Source organism: Taudactylus pleione, unplaced genomic scaffold, assembly GCF_031769625.1.
Source record: "Taudactylus pleione unplaced genomic scaffold, aTauple2 ptg001990l, whole genome shotgun sequence".
Classification (NCBI taxonomy): domain Eukaryota; kingdom Metazoa; phylum Chordata; class Amphibia; order Anura; family Myobatrachidae; genus Taudactylus; species Taudactylus pleione.
This window is the reverse complement of record NW_028286386.1, coordinates 8,935,453-8,956,249: the sequence shown is the minus strand read 5'-3', so window position 1 is coordinate 8,956,249 and position 20,797 is coordinate 8,935,453. Positions and strand designations below refer to the sequence as shown.

The window sequence follows — 20,797 nt, the reverse complement described above, 5'->3', positions numbered from 1 at the left end:
AATGCAGAAACATACCATATAAAGCACCTGAGAAATAAATGGTTACACTGTACTAGCAGAGAGGTGCCATGTTACTTGCACTACTCCCTAACCACCTCAACTTGCTGTCTATACCAAACTCACCTGGTTAAGATTGAGGTTATTGTCGATACTGAGAGGAATTAAATGAGGCAACACTTTTCCAGCCAGCTGCTCTTTGGTAACACCAAGTTTCTTATGTGTAAAAGTACATTTGTATATACCTACAGGAATACAAGACATATGGGTTATATATTTTCATTAGCGATGAATCTTGTATTTAACCAGAAGATCTCTATATTAGAAATAGCTCTCTCTCCATAAAAAGAGATTCTTGGCACTTATGTAGATAATAAACATATTTGCTTAGAATTATTATTACTAAAAAAAAAAAATTATAAAAAGCTGAAAGTATGATGCAACAAAAACTTATAATGGCCTACGTACTCCATATTTCATTACATCAGCGCTCTAATAAACCACATATCAAACAGCTTTCACTTAACCCCTTCACTGCTGAGCCTATTTTGGCAATTTTTAGGCTGGTCTCATTCCAACATCAGTAATTATTTATAGATTACCCACACACATTATACATTATACGGTTGTTGTTGTTTTTTTGTACCAAAAAACTTTCTGAAAATAGCATTAGATTTTTTCTCTCTATACATGGCAAAAACAAACAACCTAAAATGGACAAAAAACACTTGAAACTGCAAGAAAGTAAACCTTACATCCCCAGAGGTAGGCTGAACAGCCGAAACGGTGTTGGTAACGACCCCCCACATCCCTAATCCCCAACAATTACACCCAGCAAAACAGGCACGGATAGCGAGCAGCCGCGGTCACGTTAACACGACCTCCTGGCAGCCACAGGCAAGTGAACGAGACCCGGAAGTAAACAGAAGCAGGTCGGGTGGCAGCAGCGCTCAGGCTGGAGGAAGGAGACTCGCAGCGGGCCCAAGGGAGCTACGACCTCCAGAGCCAGGCACCTCCCCAGACGGACAACTCCATGGAAAACCGGAAAAAGGCACACCGGAGGAGGTGTCCCATGGTAGGAGAAGACAGCCATTTGAGCCACAGAAACCCGATCATCCCTAAGGTCCCCAGCACCAGGACGAAGAAGTGCACCTACAACTCTCCAGCTCCCTGGACTGACTCCTGTTATTATACTTACCTGTGGACTCTATCCTGGTGCCTGACTGTGTCCTGCGGGATCCGGTGTGTGTCTCCTGCCAGCTCTTGTCTGTATCGGTTGGGGAGTATTGGAAGCGGACGTCAGCCATCCTGTCTTCTTGGGCGGTGGCTGCGAGTCTCCCTGCGCACCAACATCTCTGCTGCTGCGGCTGATCTACCCTGTTGTTCCTGACTTCAGCGGTCATCTGAGGATTTCTCCTTTATACCTGCTGTCTGATACTGTACCTCCTCAGCTGTTGACCTCCTTGTGGCTATGTGCTGGTAAGCTCTGGTGGTGTACTAGCCACCATCACCATGCCACTGATTTCCCTCCTGGCTGCTGCTCAGGTTATCATGTCTTGCTGAGACTACTACACCGGTGGCTACGTACCTCAAAGATGGCTAGTTCTATGCAGCAAATTATCCAGGCTATTAATGCCTTTACTGTGAGGCTGCTTACCAAGCTTGAGGATGTGATGATCGTGTCTGTGAGTTCTGCAGCTGCTGTCCGTATGTCTCCTGCAACAGTGCAACATTTGGATATATCCTGTCCGAGGTCTGTGTTTACCTCTGATTCCGATGCTCTCTCGGCTTATGGATGTTTCAAATTTGGTTTTTACAGAGATCTGTTCTTCACTTCCAACAGACAAGTTAAAGTTCCAGGACTTAACCTTGCAGTACTCTATGACACTTTTTATCTACTCTCTGCTGGCAGAAAGTTTGCAGTATTTATTGCTTCCATGCTCCATAGTGTGTTCTTGGGGAGATGGGGACGGGACTATTTATATAATCCTACAAGAGGCCTGGCCAGATTAAGATTAATATTTTAAAACCTAATATTTTGCTCTAAGGTCTTTGGATATTTTATTTTTGTGTATTATTATTTATCCAGTTGTTTGAATTACTTAATTACTCTGCTAAATTTGTTTTTCATATATAGAAGTATAATGCTACGTATTTTATATGGAAGAAACACCATTTCTTTAAAATGTGGGAGAGCTGGGCAGAACCTATTTTAGGGTCATTAGTTTATTGCTCTCATCAGATACATGGGTTTCTGTTATCCTGTATTTCCGGATGGAGAGAGGGGGGGGGGGTAGGTAGTTAGTGTGGCTTAGTGTGTTTGGGGGGTATTTAGGGATCCAAGTATGCCTGAGTTGGGGTTAGGTTATACAGGGTGGGGGGTCCAGGAAGGGGTTGTTTTAATAATTATTTTTATTTTTTAGGGATATAGGTTTTATTTTGATATTTGGGTAGATGTGGATGTTTTATTATTTTGATCTTACTCGGTATTTTGATATGCAATTTTATGTTTAAGCTAGTTGCGGTAGGTTGTATGTATCACTTTATTTTAAATACTGTATTTCTCTTATCTCCGGATTTATGTGCTCGAATGACGCCTTCAAGTCCCTTTTGTTCTAAACATATATGATAAGGAGTATTCCATATATCCTGTTATTCTATACTAGGGGTGAGCGGGTTCGGATTTCTGAAATCCGAACCCCCCCGAGCCCCCCCGATCCGAGTCAGGCTCGACTTTTCCCGCCTGACTCGGATCTGAAATCGAGGCAAAACGTCATCATCCCGCCTTCTGGGTCTCGCGGGTTTTGGATCCTATATAAGGTACCCGCGTCGGCGCCATTTTCTCACTCGGCTGTGGACAGTGAAGAGGGAGGGTGGGAGTTAGGGCTGGCTGGGCTGTGTAGTGTAGTGTAGTGCAGAGTAGTGTTGTGCTGTGCTGTGCTGCGCACTACTTCAAAGTCCATAGGGGCTGGCTGTGCTGTGCTGTGCTGCTGTTGTTAATAGGGGCTGTGTCCACTACTTCAAAGTCCATAGGGGCTGGCTGGACTGTGTTGTGCAGTCAGTTCTCCATAGGGGCTGTGTCCACTCCAAAGTCCTGTGCAGTGTCCCAGTCCTAAAGGGGTGCTGTAGTGTTGTCCAGGGGGTGCTCTGTCCATCAGGGGTGCTCCCCCCACGTGCTAAAAAAATAATATTTTTTCTGTGTTTGTGAATTGTGTGCGCAGTAGCCGCACGTGCATCAACAAAGAAGTAAAGGGCCGGCTGGCTTGACCGTTAAAGGGTGCTGTAACCCCCAAAGTACACTCTAAACCAAATAACAAAATATTTTCTGTGTTTGTGAATTGTGTGCGCAGTAGCCGCACGTGCATCAACAAAGTAGTGCCAAGCGTGCGCCTGTGTCATAAGTAAAGGGCCGGCTGGCTTGACCGTTAAAGGGTGCTGTAACCCCCAAAGTACACTCCAGTCCAAACCAAAAAAAAAAATATTTTCTGTGTTTGTGAATTGTGTGCACTGTGGCTGCACGTGCATCAACAAAGGAGCAGCGCCAAGCGTGCGCCTGTGTCCCATAAGTAAAGAGCCGGCTGTAACCCACAAAGTGCACTACTCTCCAGCAAAAATAAAAAAATATTTTCTGTGTTTGTGTGCGCTTTAGCCGCACGTATATATCAATATAACATAAATGGAGGACCAAACTTTCTCTGATAAAAATAAAATAGGGAAAGATCAAGAACCACTTCCTCCTAGTGCTGTTGCTGCTGCTGGGAGTTGTTCATCATCAGGAAGTAGGAACACCACCACTTTTACTAAACAATTGACCCTCCAACAGTCCCTAGCGATGAGGATGAAGTACGACATCAGTCATCTTGAAGCAAAATGTATAACTGAGGCCTTGACTGCTATGTTGGTGTTAAACGTGGGTCCGGTATCTGCCATTAGTGCAGTGGGATTTAGACAATTGATGGAGGTAGTGTGTCCCCGGTTCCAAATCCCGTCTAGATTCCACCTGCATCCTCAAAGCAGCAGCGACAAGCGTGCGTCTGTCTGTTAAAGGGTGGTGTAACCCTCAAAGTGCGCTCCACAAACAATTAAAAAATTCTTCTTTTTTTTTCTGTCTTTGTGAAATGTGTGGGCTGTAGCCGCACCTGCATCCTTAAAGCAGCAGCGACAAGCGTGCGTCTTTCTGTTAAAGGATTACATCGGTGACAGCATCCAAGTAGGCATGTCAGACAGTCCGCACCTGTACTGGCAGGAAAAAGAAGCAATTTGGAGGTCCCTGTACAAACTGGCTCTATTTTACCTGAGTTGCCCCCCCTCCAGTGTGTACTCCGAAAGAGTGTTTAGTGCAGCCGGGAACCTTGTCAGCAAAAGGCGTAGGAGGTTGCTTCCACAAAATGTGGAGAAGATGATGTTCATAAAATGAATTATCAACTCTTCCAGGGAGACCAGCCTCCAGAACGTACAGAGGGACCTGTGGTTGTGGATTCCAGCGGGGACGAATTAATACTCTGTGAGGATGAGGATGTACACAACACTGAAGAGGGTGAGGAATCGGAGGATGAGGACGACATCTTGCCTCCGTAGAGCCAGTTTGTGCAGGGACAGATTAATTGCCAGCTTGTTTTGTGGGGGCCCAAACGAACCAATCATTTCAGCCACAGTCGTGTGGCAGACCCTGGCGCTGAAATGTTTGGTTTGTTAAAGTGTGCATGTCCTGTTTATACAACATAAGGGTGGGTGGGAGGACAATTCCATCTTGCACCTCTTTTTTTTCTTTGAATTATGTACTGTTTGGGGCCTAGTTTTTCAAACTGCCATCCTGTCTGCCACTGCAGTGTCACTCCTAGATGGACCACGTGTTTGTGCCGCCCACTCGTATCTCTTAGCATAGTCATCCAGCTACCTTGGTGCAACCTTATGGATATAAAAACACTATTGTGAGGTGTGAGGTGTTCAGAATAGACTGAAAATGAGTGGAAATTAAGGTTATTGAGGTTAATAATAGCATAGGAGCAGAAAAACACACAAATTCTGTGATTTTAGCTGTTTTTATGCTTTTTTAAAAAAAAATACAGATCCAAAACCCAGAACCTAAAACACGGAAGGGTGGTTTTGGCAAAACCAATCCAGATCCAAAACACGAAGAAAGTTCCAGATCCAAAACAAAAACACAAAACACGAAAAGTGGCCGGTGCACACCCCTATTCTATACCATAATATACTATTATGTGCAATATTACACACTTACTCACTGTATGCTATATTTATTTTCCATATTTAATCCTGCTTAAGTGCTGTATATTCTGTTTTTGTTTTGTATGTATGTTAAAAAATTTCAATAAAAAATTATTGAATTAAAAAAAAAAATTATTGCATGCAGGAAGAGACCTTAACACTTCGCAGGTGTTGAAGCAACCCCCCCTACCCACGACACTGATTATACGCTAAGACACTAGGCTACGTGTCACAGCACAATCAGCATTCCAGTGACTGTAACATTGACCATTTGCTTACACTGTATAAGAACTGCACTTATCACATAGGACCCACTGGTGTTCTATAAATACAACATTTATGTTATTGATGTAAATTGATATTACATTAAAGGCTTTCCAGATAACGTCTCATAGTCATGTCTGAGTAGCGCAGGTATAGAGACATCCAGCATCTTACACATTAGTTTCCTGTATAATGACATATACCAATCCACCAAGGGAAGTGCGCAGTGAATAAACCTTATTGTTATTTTTTACCTATACTATACCCCCAGGTCAGGGCGACCTGTATCTTACTGCAGCACTACCAGAACCACCTACAAAGATCCAGTGCGCAGAGCCGACCCATTGTCCTAGAAGCAAAAGGTGTGTATTGTTTTTTCTAACCACCTCCAAACAATACTATACTTTGGGGTTCTTGCTTCAGCATTAGTCCAGCTTTTCACAACCACAAAAAGCCTGATTCTAGACCAGTGATTCCCAACGCACACTAACAGTCCTGGTTTTAGTGATATCCATGCTTACGCACAGATGGTTAAATCAAAACAATTGAGGTACTAATTAAGTCACGTGTTCAAGTATACTTAAAACCTGGACTGTTAGTGTGCCTTGAAGACCATGGTTGGGAAACCCTGTTCTAGACGTAGGTTTTCATAATGAAAGCTGGAAAATTATAATTATTTATATATTTAGTTATTTATATCAGGGTGTCGCGGAGGGTGTAATTACCAGAATTGGCAATTAAGTGCCTTCCATACTGTTATATTAGTATTTCTGCAGTGCAGGCTGATATTGTCTGATGATTACAGGTAATCACCAGACAATAACCACTGGGTGAATGTGAAAGATAGAACTCCTCTTTCAAATAAAATTGCCCCTTAGTTTATTGAAGTCAGGATGGGGAGAATACAGTATTACCCATCCCTGGACTTCATTATGATTTATGCAGTGCATAGGGTGTTTTTGGTGATCATGTGTGATAACTTCTTTAGGTTTATATTGTTTGAAAGGGGGAATTTTCTTCTTTCAATTATGAGTACCCCTGAGTCTGGGAGTGCCAGGATGGGGGAGATAGAACTCTTTTAATGCCCTCTACACATTTCCCAGCTTATAAACAAAAATTTGCCTAGAAGGCGCGGGGCATAATTCCAACACAGTACCAGCATGACGACATCATCAAGCTCCACCCCTTCCTGTGTCAAAGGGTTAAAAACATATGCATATACTAGTATTACAGACTTGTCATTTGCCAGGTCGGTAGTTGTGCCTGGCGTTGTCTGTTTTTTTTTTTTTTTCTTCCCTTTCCCCCCTTTTTCCCTGTCTCTCTTCCCCTCTCACCTATCTGCCCCGTTTCACTGTCTCTGTCCCCTACTACCTCTTTGAGGTTCCAGGTGTCCAGTATGGAGCTGAATGCAAGGGGTGTGTGTGGTGTAGGCGTGCACCACTGTCCACATTCACTGCCCATGTCCTAGACAGACAGACAACCAAAGTTCTATTATATATGCATTGATAAATACCTAGAATCCCCATAAGAACTGCAGGCTCTCTTGAAGGTATTTGTTGCAAAAATGGGAGGATTTCATCCAGTACAAACCACTTGTCCAGGTACTCCAAAATCTTTCCCAAGCACACCAGAGAGTTTACCCGCACCTACACAAAGAAAACAAAGAAGTAATAGGCTTGTAAACGGAGGTGGTACACTTAGCTATCCTATGAGGAAATCTAATCACACCTCCATCTGTAATTTGCAACGTTTTTTTTCGGATAGTAAGTAATTACTTGTAAAAATAAATGTGGATACTCCAAGCAACAATATAACTCGTTAAAAAGTATGTTTCCATATATTAACTAGAAATATAAAGAAGGCACAATGCCAAACTGCTACAAGGCTAAGGAGTGTTTTACAAAAGGCAGATGCCGCTGTTTCTCGATTTGTACAATAAGAGTCATACAAAAGTTTACAGGCTCACGGTTATTTCTGTGTTGTTTCACATTTTCTCTTCTACTCTGACGGCAGAAATATGCAAAATATTCTATTATACACCACACATCCATGAAAGAGGAACTGCAGATATAAGCTTGAAAGAGAAATAGGAATACACAAAAAATAAAACTGTAGTCTGTACTTACAGCAAGAGATGAGGTTTGTAAACAAGCAGTTTTAATCCTTGGAATCAATGAATTTTTCATGGATGGATAATCTATTAGGTTTGCAAATGTAGGGATTATGTTTAGGCACAACTCCTAACAAAAAAAAAACAAAAACAATAAACTTTTTAAATGTAAATCAAACAAGAAGCCAGTTACACATACACTTTCAGATAATCAGCCAAATCCTATAAGCTAATCACACAGGACCATATCCTGCCAATCAGACTGCAGGTCAAAAAGCAGGGTTATTCACTCTACATCTATAATTATAAACAGAATTTCCAAGATGTAAACAGTTACTTATGTCTACACAAATATGTCGACATGATAAACTGTCGACAAACCGTCCCTGGTGGTCCAGAGGTGTTTTATATTCTCCTTGCATCTTTTTCCGGGGTTGGCAGTCACGTGCAGTGCGGCGGCTCATCAGCAGTGTTAAGGCTTAGGTCTAATCCCTATCTCTCCCCCTAGTGCCTAACCCTAACCTCCCCCCCCTCCTCACGCAGCATAACCCTAACCTCCCCCCACCCAGCCTAACCATAACAGTCGGCATCCTCAGAATGTTTACATTTGAATGTCTACAAGGTACAACATGTGAAATGTTAACATTGTGGTGCCCATAATATGAATGAACAGAAGATAAAACCAAATCAAATCAATATTTGGTGTGACCACACTTCCTTCAAAACAGCATCAATTCTTCTAGGTACACTTGCACAAAGTCAGGGACTTTGATGAACCAACCATACCAAACAGGTGATAATGATCATCATTTTCAAATAGCGTTCCCGCTAGGCTGTTTCAGAGCCCCACTGAAACAGCATGCGGGTTCTGTCCCCTCCTGCGGGCCGCAGTGTCCCGCGGTGGGGAAAACGGCGGTGCAGCGGTCACCGCCGGCGACTGTATGCTGGGCGCATACACCCGGCATCCATTCACAGTGACCGCTGCACTTGGGGGCAGCCCGGCATGTCCGTAAGTGCTGGGCACGCCCCCTAGAGTGACGAAAAGGGGACGCATCATAAAGACACGCCCCTTTTCATTGGCCATGCCCCCTTTTCAGGAGTGCGCGCAGACGTGCCCTTTCTCTAGATCCGGCGCTCTGCCTTGCGCCGAACCTAGAGTGAACACTATTCATATGTAGGTTGAAGCACAATTAGTAACCAAAACAGCTGTGTAGGAGGCTTAAAACTGCTACAAAGCTGAGATTGTGGAAGGCATTTTCATGTCACAGGTCACACACCATAGCAAGACTGAGCACAGCAACAAGACATAAGGTAGTTCTACTGCATCAGCAAGGTTTCTCCCAGGCAAAGATTTCAAAGCAGAATGGGGTTTCAAGATGTGCTGTTCAAGCTCTTTTGAAGAAGCACAAAGAAACGGGCAACGTTGAGGACTGTAAACGCAGTGGTCGGCCAAGGAAACTCAGATGAAAGACACATCATACATACTTCTCTTTGAAATCGGAGGATGTCCAGCAGTGCCATCAGCTCAGAACTGGCAAAAACCAGTGGGACCCTGGCACACCCATCTACTGTTTGGAGAAGTCTGGCCAGAAATGGTCTTCATTAAAGAATTACTGCCAAAAAGCAATACCTTCAACGTGGAAACAAGGCCAAGCGACTCAACTATGCACAAAAACATAGGAACTGGGGCGCAGAGAAATGTCAGAAGATGCTCTGTACTGATGAAATATTTGGCTGTAACAGAAGGCAGATTGTTCGCCGAAGGGCTGGAGAGCGGTACAATAATGAGTGTCTCCAGGTAACAGTGAAGTATGGTGGAGGTTCCTTGAAAGTTTGAGGCTGCATTTCAGCAAATGGAGTTGGGGATTTGGTCAGGATTAACTTGTCCTAAATGCTGAGAAATACAGGCAGGTACTTATCCATCATGCAATACCATAAGGGTATGATTGGCTCCAAATTTATTCTGTAGTAGGACAACGAACCTAAACATACAGCCAATGTCATTAAGAACTACCTTCAGCGTAAAGAAGAACATGGAGTCTTGGAAGTGATGATATGGCTCCAACAGAGCCCTGATCTCAACATCATCGAGTCTGTCTGGGATTACATGAAGAGACAGAAGGATTTGAGCAAGCCTACATCCACAAAAGATCTGTGATTAGTTCTCCAAGATGTCTGGAACAACCTCCCTGCTGAGTTCCTTCAAAAACTGTGTGCAAGTGTACCTAGAAGAAATTATGCTGTTTCGAAGGGTGGTCACACCAAATATTGATTTGATTTAGATTTCTCTTCTGTTCATTCACTTGTTAAATAATAGTTTATTTTTATTAACACTTCTATTTTTGAAAGCATTCTTACTTGCAGCATTTTTCCCACACCTTCCTAAAACTTTTGCACAGTACTGTATATACAGTCAGATGCATAAATATTGGGACATTGATAGAATTTTCATATTTTAGCCTCTATTCACCACCACAATTGCTTTGAAATGAAACAAAATGTGCTTTAACTGCAGGCTTTCAGATTTAATTTGAGGGTAATTACATCCAAATCAGGTGAACGGTGTAGGAATTACAACAGTTTCTATATGTGCCTCCCACTTTTTAAGGGGCCAAAAGTAATGGGACAAACTAAACAATCCTAAATCTAACTTTCACTTTTTAATACTTTGTTGCAAATCCTTTGCAGGCAATTACAGCCTGAAGTCTGGAACGTATAGACATCACCAGATGCTGGGTTTCATCCCTGGTGATGCTCTGCCAGGCCTCTACTGCAAATGTGTTCAGTTCCTGCTTGTTCTTGGGGCATTTTCCCTTCAATTTTGTCTTCATCAAGTGAAATGCATGCTCAATCGTATTCAGGTCAGGGAATTGACTTGGCCATTGCATGCTCTACAGAGCATGTTTAATCATTAGCATCAGTCCCTACCCCAGTGGGCCTTACAGATTAACTATTTATCACAAACATAATAAGTAAGTTTTTCTAGTGAGGGAACCTACACAGACACAGGGGAACATACAAACTCCACACATATAGTGACTGAGGTTATTTTGCTGTGAAATTGCTCTCTTTACTCTTGTCGGATTACAAACAAGAGCACAGCCAACAATGTATATATAAGCCAGTTAACTCCTTCCTACAAAATGATTTTATGTTGCACAAACTGACTCAATACCTGTAGCCAAGTAAATGTGTGCATTTGGACAGTAATAGACGTATGAATAAAAGCTAAAGATATATTTGTTAAGCATTTAATTGCACTCCAAGCAATATTAATTAGTATGTTGCTCTGACAGTTTACATTTATAATATGAAAGAAATACCAGACAGAAAGATACAGCTAAATGCTACCATATGATAAGGTACAGTTGAAATGTAACGTGTGCAGAAAGCCCCCTGCCTTCTCACTAAGGCAGTGGTTCTCAAACTCGGTCCTCAGGATCCCACACAGGTCACGTTTTCCAGGTCACCCAGCAGGTGCACAGGTGTATTCATTACTCACTGACACATTTTAAAAGATTCACAGGTGGAGCTCATTTTTAACTTGTTATTCTGTGAGGAGACCTGGAAAACATGCACTGTTTGGGATCCTGAGGACAGAGTTTAAAAACCTGTGCACTAAGGCATTACAGTAATCAGGGGGAAAGGCAGACGGAGGAAGGTACAGCAGTACTGCAGCCAGTAATGGGGCAGATGGTACCTGAATCTGGATTGACGGAGCCTCCAGAGCCCTGTACACCATGGGGAGAACACTATTCTTGATCTCATCTGCTGGGGTCTTGGTGAGAAGAAGATCCATTTTTTGCAGAAATATCAGAAGAATCTAAAAAATAGAAAAATCATGAAATGAAGCCAATGAATGTGTGCTTTCCCTTTAGATTGTAAAAAAAAAAGAACATTATAATCAAAAACATTAACTCACCATATTGCTAGCCTGATGGCATGAAAAATGAAAAACAATTTGAATTATTGTAATTAAAATATATACACTCCTGAAACAGATGACAATGTGTTCCAATTCCACACAGGCACAATACACAACATATACTAATTCAAACTCTATGGGCAATTACAGTCTCTCTCTTGTAGGTGATCTCAGAATATGTTGTGTGACGTCTATAGTTAGTTCTCCAGAAAGCAGTTATGCGAAAGTATAAATTTCTATACATGATTGCTTAAGCCTTATATGTAATGTATTTAATGTGCAATGCATGTTGAGCATTTAAAATTTGTAGAGGACTTATTTTCAGAAGTAATAGGTTTTATGTGAAATCCAACATTTAAGAACTTCATACACTCAATGCCCACCGGCACTCAATGCCTGGCTGTACAACCCTGTCTCCATACATCACCACCACCCACATCTTTGATGAGGAGGTGACGCAGGACGTGTAACATATGCACAAATTATGTATACAGAACAGAGTTGTTTGACAAAAAGTAAAATAAATAAATAAATATTGGACATAAGAAATGGGAGATTCCTCCATATATATTGTTTAGGACATATCAAAACTGAACACAATTATTATTTATGTACCCAAATTGGTAACATATGTAAATTATTGATAACATTTTATTTCTGCCATCTCCATTTAGAAATATATTAAAGTTTAAAAAAAAAATGCTTCTGTTCCAGAAGTCTTCCTAACCTATATCAATGCAGTGTGACATATACTAACATACATCTCCACATTCCACATCCTTCCTTATTTGCCATCATATATATTAAAAGGCAGTGGACTAGTTTTATTTATACTTGGAAAACCATTAATACATAATGTTGCAGAGAAAAGTATAGGTGTATATGTTGTTTTCCATTTATAAGGCAGTAGACAAATGCCAGCTGTCTGCGGGACAGGAAGAGAAAGGCATGAAAACCCCTAACTGCTGCGAGGAACGTAGAAAATGTCAAGCTAACTGGAACAATGCATGGTATATTTGTAGTAAACAATGCCTGACACCCTCTAACATTCTAGAACAAGGATGGGGAACCTCAGGTCCGAGGGCCGTATAAGGCCCCCGGGATCATTTGGTCTGGTCTAGCAGTTTTCTGCTAGCCTCATCTGGTTATCAGGGTACCTAGAATGGCACCCTGCAGCCAGAATACATGCAGCAGTGCCACCTGGAGCATCCTTAGGACACTTCATATGGTCACACAGCTGCCCTTACAGCTCCCCGGAGCATCCGCAGTATACTCAGGGCATTGCTGTAATCACTGGCAATTGTGGCCCCACCCAATGTGACATCACACGGAGGGGGCGTGGTCTGCACCAGGCCCGCTAATAATTTTATATGTATTAAAATGGCCCTCGGCAGAAAAAAGATTCCCCACCCCTGTTCTAGAAGTACTCCTGTATTACCTGTGAGTTTCTGACTTCTCTAACTAGATAGCAGTGATTTTACCATGAGCACATACATTGGGTGAATGGAGATCATATGGTCTCCTACACACAAATATCAATTTGTTTATGCAGCAGTAAGCCCTCTATGCACATAGCAAATTCTGTGTCAGTCTTACAATAGTAAATGTGGTAAGGAACAAAGTAATAAGAGACAGAAGGCCACAATGATGTAATACTTTTTTTTTTTTTTAACATTTCATTAACTTTCACTTTTAAACGACAGATAGAATTCTCGTGTGAAAATTAGGCAATCAAATATACATTAGATACGGTTTACTTTTTGCTTTGCAGGAAGTAGATCCGGCTTAAACAAGCACATAAAGCATTAACAACAAACCTGAATAGGTTCCTGTTGCCGGAACACAGGCCCCAGGTCTGGCAGGATGAGCTTCGCATACTCCTCCTTAGTGCATTCCTCTGCTACTAGCAGAACATTAGGCAGCACAAATGGCACCATATCCGGGTTCACAAACTCTGAAGTCAATGCCGGCAATATACGCTGTACAACAACCCGCTGAAGATAAAATGAATATTAGTTAACACAGTAGTAATTTTCTTTTAAGTTTGAATAATTAATATTATATGCATTTCATACTTGAAGATACAGTTTTGAGCCAAGCATCATTTACATATGGTCAGTCGTTTTAAAATAGCTTATAAGAAAGTAGCAATTGAAACATTCTCTGCATTTTCAAGGAGCACCTGATTAAATTTAAGGATACATGTCACCAAAACTACAACACCCACATGCAAGTTACTTATCTTTGGAAAAGACATATTGCTTGTTATCCAGCGGTGATAAAGTGTGGTGCCATCGCACCTCTTTATAGTTTAATCCAAAAGTTACCCAAACTCTGTCCTCAAGACACAAAAACGCTCGCGGTTTAAAGGATAACCATGATTTGGCACAGGTGACTTAATTAATACCTCAGTCAATTTGATATAACCATCTATGCTTAAACATTGATATCCTTAAAACCTGGACTGCTAGGATGACTTGAGGACAGAGTTTGGGAACCACTGACCATTACATTTCTCTTCTGATCCCAATCCTCAAGGGTAAAGCCGGGTACACACTAGATGAAATGTCGTCTGATCGGGGACATTGCCTAGTGTGTACCCACTATGCACGCTCCCGCGAGTCATTCTTCGAGGTCGATCCATCGGCCTGCATGCACGGCCAAGGGAGTGACCCAGTTACCAAAGCCGGCAAGGTCAATGACGCCAGTGAACAATATATATCAGACTTTCGTTCATCAGATCCTGCCTGCATTGTGTACCGACTGCCTGATATATCGTTCATCGGCACCATCAAGCGTTGCTTAGTGTGTACCCAGCCTAAGGGAGATGCTTCTTTTAGGATTTACTTCCACAATTTGAAGGAAAATTGTAACATTCCTAATTATGGCTTTTCCAAATATCTTCATGGAAGATCTGAACGGCCTGGCCAATGTGGCTGACTAAATATGTGGTCTCCAACCCGTAGCTCGCGAGCTACCAGTAACTCGCGGTCTTAATTTTGGTAGCTCACCTAGCTGCAGTACTGCCGAGTCAACTAGGAGGAATTGACCTCTGACGCGTGTTCCCGTGGCGTCGACGCCATGGGTGAAGCCACAGGGAAGCAGGTCAGGTGATTTACAGTAGAGGCTGTGACAATCACCTGACATGCTTCCCCGTGGTTCCACCTTCCCCATGGTACTTGCAATAGAGACAAAGGAGTAGCGTGGAACCATGGTGCCTGGAGAAAGTGCATGTCATAGCTCCCCCCCCTCCCTGTACTGAGCCAGTGGGGTATGGCCAGCCTGCAGGGGGAATACTGAAGTGAAGAGAAAAACAGCAAACAGTGGCAATATCACGCTGGGAACTGAGGTCCCATTGAGGGAATGGAATGCTTCGGTTATGCACTATCTGACATTGAGGTAGATGTATGAAGCAGTGAAAAGAGTGGAGAAGTATGCCAGTGGTTGCCATGGGCAACTTCTCCAATCAGCTTTGAGGTTGCATCATCAAGTACAGTCTATAAAATGATAGGTAGAAGCTGATTGGTTGCCATGGGTAACTTCTCCACTGGCACACTTCTCCACTCTTTTCACTGCTTCATATATCTACCCCATTAAGTGGTAGCTGCTTTGTCACTGCTTTATTTATGTATAGCACCTAGGATCTGACTTTTATCTTTTTTGAATCATTATTAGTCAATAGAGGAGATTGTATTATATATTCTTATCATTTAACTTAAATTGACAGAATACATGTGCTAGAGTGAGATTCCACAGGGTGCACAACTTATTACTGCCCCAAGCAGCTTTCACTGGAAGTGGGAACACCTATAGAAGCATAGCTGAGAAGGGAGCTTCCTACTTTGCAAATATACATTACACCTATATTAATGTGAGTACTACTAATCATGTCCTGATTTACCACCATTATTATTATTTCAGGTATCCTAATATTTTTTTAAAAGACCTTTAAATAACAAAAGCAGTGACTTTTTTTAATCTCATACCTTATAATTGAAGTTTAGGACTTTACCTCAGATGTGTCACTTTTAAGTCCTTTGAAGCACAATGAATGAATGAGGAAAGAAAGAGGTAGGGGACCAAAGAGGAGAGGGGAGAGGAAAGTGCCGATCAGAGGGGGTGACAGAGGCCAATAAGAAAGGAGAGGGGAAGAGCAAAGCCAATCAATCAGAGAGGGCCAGTGAGAGAAGCCAATAAGAAAAGGAGAGGAGTGGTGACAGAAGCCATTAAGAAAGGAGTGGACAGGGGCAAAGAGCCTATCACAAGGTAGAGAGGGGAGGGAATTAAAGAGGTGAGAAGTAAATGTAATCAATCTGACAGGAAGGGGGAGGTGACAGAAGATGATCACAGAGGAGGGAGGGCCAGAGGGGAGGCAATCTGGGCAGCTTGAGGGAGCATGAAATGTAGAAACAGATCTCAGATCCGTAACTTATTTAGGACATAGAGCAAACAAACAGAGATAAAACTAACAGGCGGCCGTCATACTGTGCAGTGTCCCATGAATTCGGGAACCGTGGATGGCGCCCTCTGTCCATTTTGGCGCCTGGAGCTCATGCTCCACTGGAACCAACCTCGCTACACCCCTGCATAGAGAGACTGATTCTTATGAAGACCAAGCTTTCATCTGTTTTGATGTGGTTCTTAGAAATTAGTTTTGGTCAGAGGAAGTGGCATTTACCTGACTTACTGCCCATGACAGAAGAACAATTTTTATAAAAAGTTAGATTGGACGAATGCATAAATAGAACGACTTTCATTCCTGTCCTCCATGCTGGCCGCCCCCACTCTCGCAAGCGCATGTGCCATATAGACTGTGTAAAATAAATGAAATGGAAAAAAGTGGGGCAAAGCCATCAAATTATAGTTAGAGGAGACGATTCATCTGTTCATCTGGCGGTTTTTTTTTTTTGTACGGCGCCCAATAGAGCAATTCAATTGTTGCTCCATCTGAGCAAGATAGCAGACAGCGACGGCATTTCTGCTCGCACCCACAGGAGGGTGTGAGCAAAAATGTGCGATAAACCCCTGGTTAGGGTGCCATAACCAGGACTTTAGACAGTTTTAGCAGTGTTACATGGCTAAGCCCGATCTAATAGGATGTGAAGACATCAATAATTAATGGGTGCCAAGAATTGCAACACTGGGCACTCATTAATTATCGCTGCCCACACAACAACTGAATCGCCCCCAGTGACACAAAAGACATCTGCAGCAGTGGTATTCACAATTCTCTAGTTAGATATGCCAGGATAATGAGTCGGCTGGAGGAGTGAGTGGGTGTCTTCCTGGCAGGTATATCATACATTGGATCCCTATTGTCCTTCTAGTTCAGCACGGAGGGGTGGGGCGGCAGATGGACAATTTAATCTTTCGTATAAGTGGAAACCTTTTTAATAGACTAGTAATATGTATAGAACTGCATTATAAGTATAAACATATTGTACCGGTCAGACCAGCACAGTATGCCAGTTGCATATATTGCAATGAAAAGAAAAAATACTTATAAAATATAAAAGTCTTCTTGAAATGACACGAATAGCTCTTAAATCACACATTGTTTATTGTACACAAACCTTTGGCAGTTTTGGAAGAACTTTTGGTAACCCCTTGAAAAACTGGGACTTCTGGAGATTATCTCGTTGAAAAAGGGAATCAAAATATTGTAGAGTTACGGCACCAACATCATCAAAAAACGGTATCTGTAAAAGAAATAGCAAAGGAGGGATATATATATATATATATATATATATATATATATATAAAAAAAATGAAAAGGCATTCAATTTAGACATAGGATTTTTACCCTATAGCCCAACACCAGTGACACCATACTAACATGTGGTAGAAAGGAGTGCGGGGGTAAATGTATACATATACACGTAGATGACCCCCATGCTTTTGGTTACTGGGAAGGCAAATAAATGGGAGCATATTGTGTCCATAAAATAGTAGCGCAAGTAAAATGCAGAAACAGATGTATTGCTTAGGGCAGTGATTTTCAACCGGTGTGCCGCGGCACACTACCTAAGTGTGCCGCGAGAGAGTCGCCACCCGGAGATGCTCCTCCCAGCTTAACTATCGCCGTCGGAGATGCCCCCCCCGCAGCTTAACTATCGCCGCCTGGAGATGCCCCCCCCCCGCAGCTTAACTTTTAACTTCATGCCCAGGCAACGCTGAGCTATTCCAGGTGGCTCAGCCGCTGCCCGGGTCGTACCAATGGAGACGCGGCGGCGTGACATCATAGGTCACGCACGCCACGTTGCTGTCCCGCCTGCACAGTACTGCTCACTGCTGATGAGCAGTAGAGGCAGTAAATGTGACAGGCTGCTGCAAGCCTGCACCAACCGCTGCTGAAGGTGTTAGATCTAGTAAAAGGGCATCGAGGGACAGGGAGCTCCAGGTAGGGGGGCAATGTTTATTATTTGCTGTCTGTGGGGGCCAATGTAATTGTGTTTTTTTTATGTGGGGGCAATGTATATTATTTTCTGTCTGAGGGGGGATAGTGTGATTTTTTTTTTTAATCATTTGTGGGCCAGTGTGTTTTACTTTGCTGTATGGGGGACCAGTGTATTATTTTGCCTTCTGTTGGGGCCAGTGTGATTGTTTTTTTTAATAGGGGCCAATGTGCTTAATTGTGTTTTCTGGGGAGGCCAATGAATGTGTTTTTCCCCCGTGGGGACCAATTTGAGTGTTTTTCTCCATGGGGACAGATGGTGTGCCTTGGCAAGTTTAAAATCTTGTTCGGTGTGCCGCGAGTTCAAAAAGGTTGAAAATCACTGGCTTCGGGCAACAGGCATATGCATATATTTACATGTTTTGATAATTTTATATATAGAATACAAAAGCAGGCGCCGATTTACAGTGTGAATGTCGAAATATTCTGTGTAAAGCGCTGCATAATTTGTGTGAGCTATATAAATAACTGGTAATAAATAAATAAACAAACTACTTTACTACAGAGGTGATGATTTCTGGAAGTTGTTAAATAGCTGATAAAACCATTTAATTGCTTCCATGTGAGATGCTACAATAACAAGAAGTAACTCAACTCATGGCTCTGAAATAGTACTTTGTGTTACTTAATGTGGGCATGCATTTGCGACAATATTTAAGCACATGGTTAATATTGAAAACAATGCAGGTTGTATGGTTTCTGGTCTAATCAAACCCACCTTTGTCAGCTGATCTGCATCTGGTCTGACAGCAGGAGTTACATTCAGAAGAAGTTTTACATGGTCGCGCACCTCTTCTGGGATGTTTGTAAGAATATTTGGGTTTAAACGACTCAGCTGCATAGAATGAAAGACAATTGTGAAAAAATTTTAATTATACACTACTTATCTTAGTTCAAAATGCAATTCTTACATTACCATATTTGTACACAATAATCTAAAAAAAAAAAGGGTTTTATGCATAGTACAGTCTTAACAGTATTAATAAATGTGAAAGATAAAGTTACCATATAAAATATAAAGAAGCATATATTTACAGTAATTAAAAAAATCAAATGGGAATGTTCTTTCCTACAGCAGTTTAAATTGAAATAATAGTGACATTGTATAATATAACAGCCACACCAATATTAATAGTTACATTGTATAATATAGCAGCCACACTAATATTAATAGTGATATTGTATAATATAGCAGCCACACCAATATTAATAGTGACATTGTATAATATAGCAGCCACACTAATATTAATAGTGACATTGTATAATATAGCAGCCACACTAATATTAATAGTGATATTGTATAATATAGCAGCCACACCAATATTAATAGTGACATTGTATAATATAACAGCCACACCAATATTAATAGTGACATTGTATAATATAGCACCCACACTAATATTAATAGTGATATTGTATAATATAGCAGCCACACCAATATTAATAGTGACATTGTATAATATAGCAGCCACACCAATATTAATAGTGACATTGTATAATATAGCAGCCACACTAATATTAATAGTGATATTGTATAATGTAGCAGCCACACGAATACTAATAGTGACATTGTATAATATAACAGCCACACCAATATTAATAGTGACATTGTATAATATAGCACCCACACTAATATTAATAGTGATATTGTATAATATAGCAGCCACACCAATATTAATAGTGATATTGTATAATATAGCAGCCACACCAATATTAATAGTGACATTGTATAATATAGCAGCCACACTAATATTAATAGTGATATTGTATAATGTAGCAGCCACACGAATACTAATAGTGACATTGTATAATATAGCAGCCACACTAATATTAATAGTGATATTGTATAATATAGCAGCCACACTAATGAGTTAAGTTTTACGTATTAGTATTTAGGTACTAGAGGTCAATCCAGTGTTCTCCCCACGCAATATACATCTGGACTTTTAAGAAGGCCACACATGACAGACCCGCCCCCGCCAGAAGGAGAATGCTGGCCGCCCTTCCACCTTGAACCCAGTCCCACCATGACAGAGCTGCCCCCGCTGAAAGGAAGTTGCCGGCTACTCCTCCACCTCGACTCTGGCCGACCCTGCACTGAAGGCAAGAATTGCAGCCTCACAGCCTCCCCTTCTCCTACCTGGTGCCCGCCAAACAGTAAGCGAGATGCCGGATGAGAGAGTGCATGATGGGCTGCTGCTCACCTGTTGTGATAGGGTTTGGTCCATCCTGGTCCGCACAACAAACCCCTCCTTCCAGAACAGATCTGCGCCAGAACTGCTGCACACATGACTGCTAGGACCCAGAAGCAGCTGCTGCTGCCGCCTGGTTCAGCTAAGTCACCGCTTGACCACCAGGGAAAGTTTGTTGAAATTTCAGCAGTGTGTCGACATGATGAATGTTGACCTTATATACCAAACCCCTCCTAACAGGTGCCTGCATCTAGGTTTGGTTACAATAAGGAGTCTATGCCCTTACTGTATTTGCCTATGCTTGCCTGATCCTTCCCTCTCCCATTCCGCCTCTATATTCATAAGGAGTTCTCAGTGTAAGATGTGTCAATATGGATATATACATACTTAACATATTAGAACAGCCTTCATTCTTTAAATAACATTTTTCTCCATTGAAGTGCAATCAGAATGAGCAAAATGCCATGTATTAGAAGAACAAAAGTCTAATGATCACCACTTCAGAGCTGGCACAAAAATGACGTGCTTCTGTAGAGTGGAAATCAACATCCCTAAAATTACCCGTCTCATTCCTTTATCTACCCTCAATAATCTCATTCCGCAACATTTTTTTCATTGTTACAAAA

At 41.8% G+C, this 20,797-nt stretch overlaps 1 protein-coding gene across 1 annotated transcript in view; it reads right to left on the bottom strand.

Moving 5' to 3' along the window:
- Positions 1 to 20,797, bottom strand: part of SCYL2 (SCY1 like pseudokinase 2) — an 83,154-nt gene that overhangs the window by 27,584 nt on the left and 34,773 nt on the right. Inside the window, exons 7-13 of the mRNA XM_088465545.1 lie at positions 18,698 to 18,814; positions 17,099 to 17,224; positions 13,343 to 13,519; positions 11,301 to 11,423; positions 7,617 to 7,730; positions 7,004 to 7,136; positions 124 to 242 (exon numbers count right to left, since the gene is read on the bottom strand). Coding sequence (XP_088321671.1) covers positions 124 to 242; positions 7,004 to 7,136; positions 7,617 to 7,730; positions 11,301 to 11,423; positions 13,343 to 13,519; positions 17,099 to 17,224; positions 18,698 to 18,814 — 909 coding nt within the window. The remainder of the gene's footprint in view (positions 1 to 123; positions 243 to 7,003; positions 7,137 to 7,616; positions 7,731 to 11,300; positions 11,424 to 13,342; positions 13,520 to 17,098; positions 17,225 to 18,697; positions 18,815 to 20,797) is intronic.